Raw genomic sequence first — 13,265 nt, forward strand, 5'->3', positions numbered from 1 at the left:
GTCTCAACCTCTCTAGCAATACTCTCTCCTCGTTTTTGATTCCAACTTCTCCGGAAAGAGGCAGCTTTTTAAAACACGTTTAAGGAAGTGGTCCCATGCCTTGCTCACACCACAGAAAAAGAGTTCCCGCTGCACAAGAGCTATTATGCTTGAAGGAATGGAGAAGCCCTCTGGGAAATGGTGGGAAGGAATCAGCATTCCATGGGGGATGAGAATCCAGAAGGGTGACAGGTACCTGATACCCGATCTCTGCTTAAACAAGATTTTAAAACAACACCCCCATGGTCCTGCTTAGCCAGCCAGCCAAGTGCAGCCTGCAAGGACTTGGATCCAGTTCAAGAAGGCTGCTTTGTGAAATTCTGGCAACGAGTGCAGGTGTCCATTCTCCAAGGCAGAGGTGGCAGCAACCTGGCCCTTAATTGCAGGCAACTATTCTACTGTGCACTAAGCAGCAAAGGTAGTGAAGAGACTCTGTGCCAAACAAATTGCAAGAAACCACAAAATGAATAAAGAGCTGTCTGGATGGAGTAGAGTGGGAGAGAGAGAGAAAAAAAAGCATATCTTTCTCGCTTAGAAAAAATCTTTATGATGCTGTTTGACTCCAGTTCCCATAAGCCCCAGCCACCTGGCCAATGCTCAGGGATGATGGAAGTTTTCACCTGAGAGGACACAGGTAACTCCCATCATTGCTCTAAAGATTTGAAATGTTGCTCTGAGCACATACAGACTACCACGGTTGCCCTTACACAAGGACCACAAGGAAGATTAAAACATGGAAGATTAAGGTGGATTGCTAGCACTTAAAAACAGTTTAGTTCCACTTGCAGCAAGGTTACTCCCTCAGTGCTGTGAAAAATTGAGCTATGTGTTGTGACAAAACGATTCTTTACAGTCTTTAGTTTATTCACATTGACAGCAGTTCCCTGTAAGGGAAGACACTGTTCCTGTTTTAAAGATTAAGCCAACATGACCATGACCACTGAACTACTTTGGTTAAGATTTTTCTCTCCTCACTCCAAATTAAAAATGTGCATATAAAAGAAGTTTCTCTTTTGAGATTAGCACATGTAAGGTAGAAGGAAAGCAAAGGTATTGGACTAGTTCTCTCTACCTTGGGAAAATACCCACACACCCCTCTTCACTCAAAGCGTCAAATTAGTTTCAAGTTCAAGGAACTATTTAAACTGATACTTCACTTACAGCCGTGCCAAGTCAGAAGGATCTCAGCACATGCCTAAAGTGTTTCTGTAAAAGAAATAACTTCTCAGTCTGGGCCAAAAACAGAATGAAGACCCCAGGAGAAAAGAGTGTTAAGTAACTGCTCTTCCACTTCATCTAGGTTAAAGACCAATTATTTACTAGGGAAACAAAGAATGTTGTGTGCATCTTCAAAAAACTGCAGGGCTCCTTGAAGGAATATTAAGGAGAGAAAGGGGGGGGGGGTGGAATTGCTAACAAATTGGGCAGCTCAGATGGGTGTCCAAGGCTTAACAATTCATAATAAATGGTCAAATCTGTCTATGCTTAAAAGGTATCTTTTGCCAAAAACAAAATGGTAGATAAATAATTACAGCTGTCTGCTTTTAAACACTTAAGCTCTAAAAATAGCTTATTAAAGCAAAGCAAAATAAAACCAGGGGGAGGGGGTCCTTAATCTAATATAGACTTGGATTGTAAATGTGCAGACTCCTTAGCCCCCACCCTCCTTTGAGGAAATAAAGACCCAAAACGTCCCTCCTTTAGCACGACTGAATTCCTTTGCAATGTGACCTCAGACATGCTTCCCTCAGTCTTTATCTGCCGACACAGCAGAGCTATTGACCTTTCACCAATGACCTGCGCAGTCAATAAACAGCCTACAACCTATTTGAATAGAAACATTCCAAGCAACGGTTTGCCTTTCTTTCTTTTTTTAAGTGTCCCCCAACTATTGCCTTTTTGTTGCTGTTGCTGTTGCTGTTGCTGTTGCTGTTTTTAACAATTTTCTCTCCTAAGATTCTACTGGGCTTAAAATGATGCAATGAAGCCCCGCCCCCCTACCCAGCACCAACAGCAAATCACAGTAAATCTTTTGCTCTGGGCTAAGCCCTCTGAAGACTGCAGAAGTTTCATTCAAAGACAGCCCTGCTCCTTTAAGGGCACTAAGGTAGGCTTTGCAGTGGTGCTTTTAAATGTGCCCTTTCCATTTTAAACTGCTGGTCCCTGTCCATGGTTCCAATGAAGCATCACAATAATCCCTTCTTTTAGAGCTCGGTTTAGACTGCACAGCATACACACCACAGTTAACATCATGTTCCTTATTTTTACAAAGTTGTGTTAGCTTGCAGCAAGCTAAATTTGTGTGCTGCTGAAAGTTTTTCACAGCTGTTTTATTTCACCTGTCACGAAAGCAGAGAGCAGAAAACTCTGCACTGAAGTCCTTAAGCACCTTATGTTGCTAGGATATTTATTTATTTCTTGCACCTTTTCCACAAGGAGCTCAAGGTGGCATGCATGGTTCTCCCCCTCCTCATTTAAATACCCACAAACAACCCTGCAGGGTAAATTAAGCTGAGAGGCAGCAGCTACCTCAAGGTGACCCAGCGACCTCAAGGCTTAGCGGGGGATTTGAACCCTGGTCTGCTGGGTTCTAGTCTGACACTAACCAGTACACCAGTAGGCAGGAATCAATACAAGGTTGCATGCAGACCAAGAAGAATTGTCACACTTGACCAGACATCTGGGGGAGCAGAACAGTGGCAGTGGCCTGCCAAGCAGCAGGGAGGACATCACAAACATCTGGCTCGCATGCCCCACACAGAATCGTGTGACTCAGTAAAGGGTTTTCTGCATCCCTGCCAAACCACTGATCACAACAGACATGAGAAATAATTCTGCTTCAGATCCCAGATGTCACTCTCTTGAGTGACAATGCATGTTAATTAAGGAGTACACAAATGGAAAGCATGAGACAGCCACTTGGCTTTCATGAAAGACAACTAGGACAACTAAGTAGAACGCCCTGATTCAGAGGTAGTGCATCCCCTGACACAAACAGAGGTTGGGGGGGGGGCACTCAGGAATCAGCGGGCATGGACAGTGCCAAATTAAACCCTGTGGAGGCCACAGTAGGCAGTCCAAATCTCACCCCCACTCGTCATGTGTGTGTTCTAGTGGGATAACATTGAGCTAAGAAAAGCTCGATTGTAATTTTCTTCCAATATTTTGATCATGGGGCCCATAAGATGCATGGGGCCCGTAAGCCAATGCCTATTTGGTAATCTGGCACTGGGTATAGAAACTGTCTCTCCCCCCGCCCCACCTCTATCAGGGAGAGATCCTCCTTCCCAGCCTGCCATAGAGCTCTCTGGGGATCAACTTGGTCTACAATGTGAGAAAGGCACACAGGGGGGCCCCCTCTCCACCCCATGTACCATCCTCCCCATGCCTCCCCCCCCAGCTTGTCCAAGAGCTGTTTGGTGGACTAGGAAGGAGCTACATGAGGAGGAAGCAGAACAAGGGGTTACTCTCCCCAATGTGCCTTCCTTCCCACCACAATTGCACACCTGCAGTTTTGACAGCAGGGGAAAGAACCAAGAAGTGACGAAGAAGAAAGGACTTTGACACCTTTGGTTCCATGGGCTCTAATGTTGCTCTGTAATTACGATGCCATGTGGCTTTTTCAAGTTGCATAATAGTATAACAGAGGTATTATATTGTAAGGGAGGAAGCGTCCACTCTTTAGCTGCCGCCACACCCCCCCTGCCTTTTAAATACTTCAATACTTTAACACCACTCAAAACCAAGGCAGACAGAAAGGAAGGAAAGACGGGAGAAACAAAACAATTCTAAAGGAGAAAAAAACCAGGTTCCCTTGCAGTGTTTACAGCTCAACTATTGCAGCGCTTTAGCTTGGTGGATGAGAAATTAGAAGTGAAAATGATTAGAGAGGAACTAAAAATAGATGTGACTGGTGCATATGCCTTGTTCAGTTTCAGAAGAGGAGAAACTATTAGAATAAAGGGAGTGGGGGCGGAGAAAGAAAAGTGTAGCAGTCTATAGCTTGACCTAACTGCTTTGCTGGGAAACAATAGATCCTGAGGTTATACTTTGAACCAGGAGTGGGGAGGCTTTTGCCCTGATGTTCCTCAGGAACGTTTTAATTATTGTTCCCCAGGTACCTAAATGCATCGTTAGGGTTAGGGCAGCAGAAAAGCATAAACTGGGAAGCCCTTGGTTCAGATCTCATCTCTTAACTGCCCCATACGGTAATTAGAGGAGTGATCTATTTGACGGTGCTTCCATAATGGTTCAGTGAGATAAAGTGATTTATGTCCAACGTTCTAGAAGTTTTGATATGTACATAAGCATGCATACCTAACTTGTGTGTGTGAATATTCTGTAAGAATATTACAGAAGTGCTAATATAATTGCAAGTATATTTCTCTGGGTATATATTCCGCCCCCTCTTAGCTCCCCCAATAAAGGAAATATGCTTAATGATGCAATGCTGGGGGGGGAGAGAGATAGAGATTTGTGATTAAGGAACAGGAAAGAGGACAGCGAGATGAGGCGAGGGAAAGCAGATGATTCTGAATCCTTTGTCTTTCTTCCTATAAAAGATGAACACTTTCCCCATTATCTACCAGTACTGCATTCAGGAAGTCTCTGTGCGGTCTCGGAAGAAACCCAAGCACTTAATGCATTCGACACGAAGAACAATGTATACCTGCAGAAACATCTCATTTTAATACTATATAGAATTACAGTGCAAAAGGCACTGTATAGAATTACAGCCTGCAAAAGGCATGCTACAACTTAAAAATAAAAAAACACAGCAAGAAGGGGTTAATTATTAGGTTCCTTGTGTACCAACAAATGCCAACAGCAAGATTAGTGCATGAAGAAGGAAAGGAAAGGAAAGGAAAGTGTAGGCTTTCGGAATCACTCAGTGAACACATCCAGCGAAATAAAGGTAAATTCAAAAACAGGCATGAAACAAGGAAGTGACTGAACACCCACCCACTCTGCTATGTGGTGTGACAAATACGTTATAAGACTATAATAGAAGCTTTTGCCTTTCTGCTCACAAATATGCAGAGAGCTGAAACCAACAATAATATGTTAATTAGATGCCCCCCCCCCTTTGGGTATCAAGAGCCTATTTGCACCTATTAATACGGATTACCATTACCTGCTTGGTGAATAAAATTAACCCATTTATCAAGCAGCAAGGCCTCCTCTCAGCTCTTATTACAAACAGAAGGGGACACAAGATTGGTGTCCCTCTAATATGAAAGCATCCAATTAAAATCATTTGAACTAGAAGCAAAAAGAAAGGGGGGGAGAAAAAACACCCTTCCACTTAAATTTAGAAATGGCAAAATTGCTCACATTAGGCTAACATGACCTCTTGTGGTATCAAATATATTCTAACACACAGAGAAGTATTTGGGGGAGGACCTTTCAGCCACCAACTGCCCACCAAATTGCAGAGTCCACACATGTGCAATTAAACACACTTCATTGCCTCTCTAGATATGTCAGTAGTGGGTAGGAGGTGACTGATTAAGTTAAACGAGGAGAGCAACCGTGAATATTCCACCTCTGTGTCCTGTGAGGAAACACAGGTTAACAAAACAGAACCAGGCAAATTCTATTATAAAATTGGGCTGGGAATATTCTGCTGCCGAAATGTTGCCAGGGGAAGCCCATGCTCTGCACTCTGAATAAACTGGGATAGCTCAGTTGGTAGAGAGCATGATAATCTTTAATCTCAGGGCCAAGGGTTCTAGCTCCACAATGGGCGAAAGGTTCCTGCATTGCAGCAGGGGACAGACTAGATGACTCTCATGGTCCCTTCCAACTCTACAATTCTGTGATGAAGGTACCCAAGATAGATCTATGATAAATTGCATACTGTATACCCACTCCACAACATTTTGCAGAAGCTGACAGCAAGAGGAGGGGGAGAAAAAGTTTTTGGCCTAAGGACCAAACTAGCCACGGGCTCCTAGCCATGGGAGATGGGGGGAAGGGTAATATAAGCCGCCTCTTCCCACCCCACCCCGCTTTCACAGAGAGAATCAGGCTCCCACGCCTCTGTAATTAGTTCACGAAAGCAAAATAGGTAGCTGTTCATGTCTAATTTGGCCCTTGAATTCCAAGGTGTCAGATGCCATTTGCTTGTTGTAGAAATTTATATCCTACACATCCATGCCTGGACAGGCTACGGGAGGTGGGATGGGGGTGGAATCCTGCACATTGCCAAGCATTCATTTATTTATTTAATTTGTACAGTGCCCTTCATCTGTAGATCTCAGGACAGTTCAGAACATAAAAACACAAAATACAAAATAAAAACAATAACAAGAAGGAACAATGTCTCCACCCCAATCATTCTGCCCAGACACTGAGATCCACCACTGAGGGCCTTCTGGCGGTTCCCTCATTGCGAGAAGTGAGGTTACAGGGAACCAGACAGAGGGCCTTCTCGGTAGTGGCACCCGCCCTGTGGAACGCCCTCCCTTCAGATGTGAAGGAAATAGGCAGCTATCTTCTCTTTAAAAGACATCTGAAGGCAGCCCTGAAGGCAGGGAAGTTTTTAATATTTAATGCTGTATTGTTTTTAACACTTGATTGGGAGCCGCCCAGAGTGGCTGGGGAAACTCAGCCAGATGGGTGGGATATTATTATTATTATTATTATTATTATTATTATTATTTTCCCTCCACTCCCTCCCACAAACACATTTACAAGGCTATAGGATGTTAATCAGCCAAAGACCCAGGTTGAGGAGGAACACTTTCATCTAGTGCCTAAAGTAAGGCTAGGCAATATATTGATATATCGCCCAAAACTGGTTTGATGTCCATATCGTGATATTGGTGTATGTGTGCTACGCAAAAATCGCAATATAGGAAAAACTGTGAAGCCAGCCAATGCTTCTGCATAGCTCCGTCCTTACTTCAGGCATTGTGATATATCAGTATATCACAATGTTTAGTTGGTGATATATCACAGTGCTGAAAACCAGATTATCATTCAGCCCTAGCCTAAAGTTGTATAATGAAGGTGCCAGGCAAACCTCCCTGGGGAGAGCATTTCACAAACAGGGAGCCACTGCAGAAAAGGCCCCGTTCTCATGCTGCCATCCTCTTAACCTCTCACAAGTGAGGCACACGACACGAAGAAGGGCCTCAGAGGATGATTGCGGGGTCTGGGTAGGTTATTGAAGTATTGCCATCCTGAGCCAATTAAGGCTCCATAGGTCAAAACCAGCACTTTGAATTGGGCCTGGAAAAGTCAGGCCAATTCATACGATCAAACTGTCTTGTCTCTCTTCCCCCCCCCCCCGTCCCCGTGAGTTGCCAGGCTGCCAAATTCTGCAACAGCTGAAGTTTCTGAACTGTCTTCAGGGACAGCCCCATGTATAAAACATTGCAGTAATCTAACCTAGAGGTTGTCAGAGCAGATACTACAAATGTTAGTCTATCCCTGTCCAGATGGGGGCATAGCTGGACCACCAGGCAAAGCTGATAGAAGCACTGTGTACCACTGAGGCCTTTGGAGCCTCAAGCAACAGTAAAGGATCCAGAACTGCCCCAAGCTATGTACATATCATCACAAGGTCTAGAACCTTAAAAAGAGACAGAGGCATGGTTAGAGGTTAAGCACAGCTATTGGGAACAAAACTTCATAGTGTGCTCCTTTTTCCTCCCTTCACCAATGGCAATTCTCTTCCTTTCCTGGCTTGAGGCAGACCATGGCTGCTTTTGATCTGTGGTTTGTAGGGCAAGCACAGAATGTAGTTGGCTGGATTGGATGCAACAGCAAACCATGGCTTGCCTCAAACTAGGAAGAGAATTTTGTATTTGACAAGAGGAAAGAAGTGTGCTCACGCATAAGGCTCAGGCACGTAACACTAAACAGTGGGTTTTGGCATTACACCTGTATCAAACCATTTGTGGAGCTAGAGTGAGCATCACTCGGTAAATAAAATATACACATAACTACTTCGGTCCGTAAACTTTCACCAACAGCAGTTGGCTGAACAAGAAGGTATTTATTATTACCCAAGCACCTGTACCCTTTATACTAAGAGACTAAATGCCAGTGGAAACTTGGCCTAAAATCTGATCAAAGCTCAGTTACAGAACCAGTTTGATAGTTAGGTTACGGCCATGGAACATATGAAAGCCAACATGTGGCAGAGAGTCTCCCTCTTCTCGCAATGAGTTATCACAGAAATTGAACTTTACACTTAGAACAATAGGCAAGCGTTTCTGGGTCAGACAGTTTCACTTCCACCCTGGCATCCTTTGTAGACTGGGTAGAATATATTAAAAGATGCCATATTATAAGCCACGTGTTATTAGAATAGTAGATTGTCAGCCATTAGGTGGCATCTTAAGGCTTTGCAATAGCAAACAATGAGAAAAAATAGAACTGGGGGCCGGCAAGGGGGTTGTATGGTCCTCAATATTTTTTTGTTTTGCTGTCATGCAATACTGGATTACCTTGGAAGCTGTGAATCATAACCCTAATGAATTCTTCAGCCCAAAAAGAAACGAAAATGAAGGATGTCAGGGCTTTAAGTAATGAGCCACTGCCTTTGCAGTGCATAAATAAATCTTGGGTTAATTTATTTTCCTCTGACGAAGTAAGTTCTAGTGTGGTTTATCTGTGGTATATCACCAATTAACCATTCCTGAATTTTAAGCAGAGCTGTTCATTATTATATTTTAAATTTTAGTTACAGGGTTTGGGGGGGTGGTTTTAAAAACAACACCCCGCCACAATAACACAATTACTCCAAATCTGGAGAAATAAAAACGATGTGATTTATAAAGCAAACAAACCAGTTAGAACGCAGCTAATTACATTCGCTCGAGACTAGCTTGCTTTCGCCCTCGGTGAGTGTTTGTTTCAGCTCCCAGTGCTCTGATAGTTCCTGACAGCTTGCTGGGACACAGGAAAGAAGTAGGTCAGAGTAAGCTAGAATCTGCAACAGAGGATCCCGTTCGACAAGCTTGTAGGGTAATACGGAGATCGAGGAAGTGTGTAATGTAGCGACAGTGTTTGAGACACATAACAAACAGCCTGAGGACAGCCTCTAGCGCAGCCGGTACATTTATCTTCTCTGTGTTGTAACACCCCTTGTCTTTCTTCTCTCTCTTTCTCTCTCTCTCTCCACCCCGCCCCAATAGCTTATCTAGTTGTTTGGCAATCCTAATACAAAAGATGGACTTGAAGTGTGTGAAATTATGCAAAGCAGGAAGGGTGGGGGAGGAGCTGCACTTCCCAGAGACTGCAGAGCCCTGATATCTGGGAGGGGGAAAGGGGCATAGCAAATTCTATGGATATTTAGCCTACTTAAAATAAACAGAATAAGCCTGTTCTCAGGGCAGTCCACAAGCCAAGCTTTGTAGTTCTGCTTTGCCCTAGCTCAGACATTAAGGGACAGTCTCAACCCAATTTTGAAGTGACTGTCTATGCACAGATGTATGTAAAACAAGAATAACCTTAAAAATCGCTTGGCACAGGGGCAGCCGACGCCTTCAGATGTTCCTGGACTAAAACTCCCATCGTTCCTGAACACTGTCTGGGGTTGGTGGGAGGTCCAACATCTGGAGGGCTCCACATTGGCTAACTCTGGCTTAGCAGGCTTGGAAAGAGAAAATAATACTGCTTATGCCTTTCAGAAAGGTGTGTGCTCAGTTTCTGTTTAAAATCCATGGAATGCCAGCTCAAATATGTGCTTAAGCTTAGGCTCTCCAGGCTCAGAATTGAAAGCACGCGAAATTAAAATAAAGCAGAGAGTATCTGAACACCAGCTGCCTTGAACATATTGCAGAATGGAGGCGGATCCTTCAGGTTAGAAAGTGTGACTTGCAGATAGGCATCAGCCAAGGTAAAAGGAATTTGTTCACACTGTGTTTGGGCTGTACTTGTACTTGTACTGTACTGTACTTGGGCATAATTGTACAAGTACACAACAATATTTTCCCCTAGGATTGCTCAACGCAGATCAGGGTGGTAGGCAACTGTTTATTTTTTCTTTTCCTTTAATATGAAGTTTACATTTAGGCCTTTTATTAAGGCCGTTGGTGGTTCCGTGGTAGAATTCTTGCCTGCCACTGTTATTTTTCAGGCTGTTTTGTATTTGGGATGCCTATCACAAGCGTCTGGTCCGGGGCCTGAAGCTGCCCTAATCTACATATTGCTTGACCACACTGACTCAAGCAAAAACCCTAAACAAACTCCTGCTACATGCAAAAACTAACCATTTGTCTAAGTTTGGCCATCTCCTACAGTTAAGATACAGTGGTATCTCTGGTTACAAACACCTCAGGTTACAAACACTTTGGGTTACAGACTCTGCTAACCCGGAAGCTGTACCTCGGGTTAAGAACTTTACCTCAGGATGAGAACAGAAATCATGTGGTGGTGGCGCGAGGCCCCATTTGCTAAAGTGGTACCTCAGGTTAAGAACGGTTTCAGGTTAAGAATGGACCTCCATAACAAATTAAGTTCGTAACCAGAGGTATCATTGTACTCTGTTCCAGCATGAAGAAAAAGGCTCATGTCCAGCACGAACTACACCATGCATCCTGAAATCTGCCCTGCACATTGGTTTTTACAGAGCATATAGGGCTGCCATACACCCAGAATTTCCTGGACATATCTGGCATTTGTCTGCCAAAAATAGCATCTGGGCAGAATTTTCAGATACCAGTTACAATGTCTGTGGAAATCTGGGCGAATGACAGCCCATATCGGAAGTGTTGACTATTTGGTGAATTTCCTTTAAAAATAGCTTAAAAACTTAATTTTCAGATTTTTCAAAAAAGAACGCTCAACAACTTTGGTCAAAACAAAACAAGCTCAACAACTTTTGTTTCTGGATTTTCACTTTTTGAAATATGGCAATCCTACCATATGTAGAGGACAGCCCCCATCACCAGCCCCTAAAATGCCCTTTAGTAAATAATGGATGTGCTGCCTGTACCACTTTCCCACAGGCTCGTCCATTGGCACGAGTGCAATGTTTATAGTTTCACTGTTCTGCTGCAAAAGAAGGGTACCACTTCCTGGAGAAAGGCTACATAGTTGCAAGACTTTAATGATCCCACAAGTACCATGGGATAAACCCAAAGAAAAATAACCGCCATGCCACTCGTCTAATGTTTAAATACACATTTAGATGGGAGGAATGCAGAGAGAAGAAGTGGCGTGGTACATCTGCAGCAGAGAAACCAGATGTCTTCCTCTGCCCCGGCTGCAACAAAACATATCTCCCCCATTTCAGTCTCTACACCCATAACAGGCAAGGTAACTCACCAGCAGTTCTCCCTCAAAGGTACACTCCTCCATTGTCTCCCAAGACGGATGCCATAAAGATGGGTACAAGTTCTGCTGAAATGAATGCAAGATCTGAGTAGGTTTGTATAGGATTTGTCTGAGGTATGAAATGCAGCACAAAAAAGAGAAGTTTTTACTATACAGTGGACTCTCGGGTTACGTTACCTTCGGGTAATGCAAACTTCGGGTTGCGAACACGGCACCCCCAGAAGTGTATACTTCTGGGTTTTGCCGCATGCATGTGTGCACAGAAGGGCACCTCTGGTTACAAAGTTTTCGGGATACGGCTGGGCCTCCAGAACGGATCCCATTTGTAACCAGAGGTACCACTGTAGTAGTAACCTCCCCTCCTCACAACTCCCCATTTTTGCACAACTTGCAGTGGATTTGAATATAGCAGATCCCATCATCTCATGCCAGCAATGACCTGCACCCAAAGTTTGGGACTATCCACCCATCCATTATGCCAGAAAATTATAAATGTGCATCAATTTATCTTTCATGGGAACATTGTATTGCCTTAAGAATGAGTACCAGGCTAGTATGACAAATTATGGTGTGTGGCAAAGACTCATCATTGTTACCAGATCTGTTAGTGCACCACTGCAGACACATCTTACACATGTATTTATTAAAAGGCTAATTTTAAGGACATAGCAATATGTCCTGGAGACCGCTGTGCACACATAGAATTGCGGTGCCTTCAGTAACCTTGATTAATTTGTGAAATTCAGCATGGATCAATCCTACTGCACTCACTCCAGAAAGCTAGCACCACAGCTGCAATTTAATATTTATTTATAAATAAAGGTTTAAAGATTACAACATGCTGATATGCAAGATTTAGGAGCTGTTTTGCTGCTTGAAATGCCAGTACAGTGGTATCTCAGGTTACAGACGCTTCAGGTTACAGACTCTGCTAACCCAGAAATAGTACCTTGGGTTAAGAACTTTGCTTCAGGATGAGAACAAAAATCACGCAGTGGCAGCGGGAGGCCCCATTAGCTAAAGTGGTGCTTCACGTTAAGAACAGTTTCAGGTTAAGAACAGACCTCCGGAACGACTTACGGTAAGTTCTTAACCCGAGGTACCACTGTACAGAAACATACAGCAGAGGAAATCAAGAAAACAGCTCTCGTGGTCTGCAGCAAGGACGGTGTTGTCACGGAGCAGAGAGCCAATAAACAGCCTCTTTTTAGAGGGGGTTGAGGGCTATATCCACGTGACATTTCATGACAATGACATAGGTGGAGAAATTCTTGGGATATCCCAATTTCATTAACAAATGTGGCATAAGAGAGCTTCCTCTTTTAAGTGAAGTTCTTGTGCCCCCTACACAAAGTGGTTAAAACCGGAAGCTCTAAATAAAAGCAAAAGGGAAACTTCTTGCTTTGATTATTCATAGCTTCTTAGCAAGGTGCCCTTACTCAGCTGAAAGGGGGTAGGGCTGTCTTTCCCTCACACAGCATAAGAATATGTGCTTAATTCAGGTATGGTTGGGCATGCTTGCTGCTTGGAGACTATTTTGTCCATGGTGGGAGATTCCTTGCCAAATTATTGGTGTTATTTTGGATTAGATTTGGTACTGAATACTGGAATTAATTAGACTGGGGACATCCTCCTGCCTGTGAGTGGCATGTGCTGAGATTATTGCTGGCATATACACTAGGGCTTTCCCTATCCATTGCTGTGATCCTCCAACACATAGCTCACAGCAAAGTCAAATTACACACAAAGACTAGGGATTTGTGCCATGTTCCAGCTGCATAGATCTTTTGAGTACACCATTCTAAAACCAATGGCTGTGAACTGCTTACAAATAAAGCATTTTTTAAGCAAAAAAACCTTCAAATTTCTCAGCTGAAAGGTGTAATTCAATCCACATAATATAGTAAAGGATTTCTACTTAAGACCTCAATGGG

At 43.5% G+C, this 13,265-nt stretch overlaps 1 protein-coding gene across 12 annotated transcripts in view; it reads right to left on the reverse strand.

Annotated features, from left to right (window-relative positions):
• The window catches only part of MAMLD1 (mastermind like domain containing 1), a 134,448-nt gene that overhangs the window by 79,910 nt on the left and 41,273 nt on the right, over positions 1-13,265 (reverse strand). For 6 of the 12 annotated variants that reach the window (XM_080991086.1, XM_080991083.1, XM_080991080.1 and 3 more), the window contains one exon: positions 11,323-11,397. The exons of 4 other annotated variants lie outside the window; for them this stretch is intronic. In XM_080991086.1, the coding sequence (XP_080847212.1) occupies positions 11,323-11,397 (75 nt within the window). The remainder of the gene's footprint in view (positions 1-11,322; positions 11,398-13,265) is intronic. 2 more of the 12 variants (XM_080991088.1, XM_080991085.1) reach the window with 1 other exon arrangement.

This window comes from Podarcis pityusensis (assembly GCF_964106645.2).
Source record: "Podarcis pityusensis genome assembly, chromosome: Z".
NCBI classification, from domain to species: domain Eukaryota; kingdom Metazoa; phylum Chordata; class Lepidosauria; order Squamata; family Lacertidae; genus Podarcis; species Podarcis pityusensis.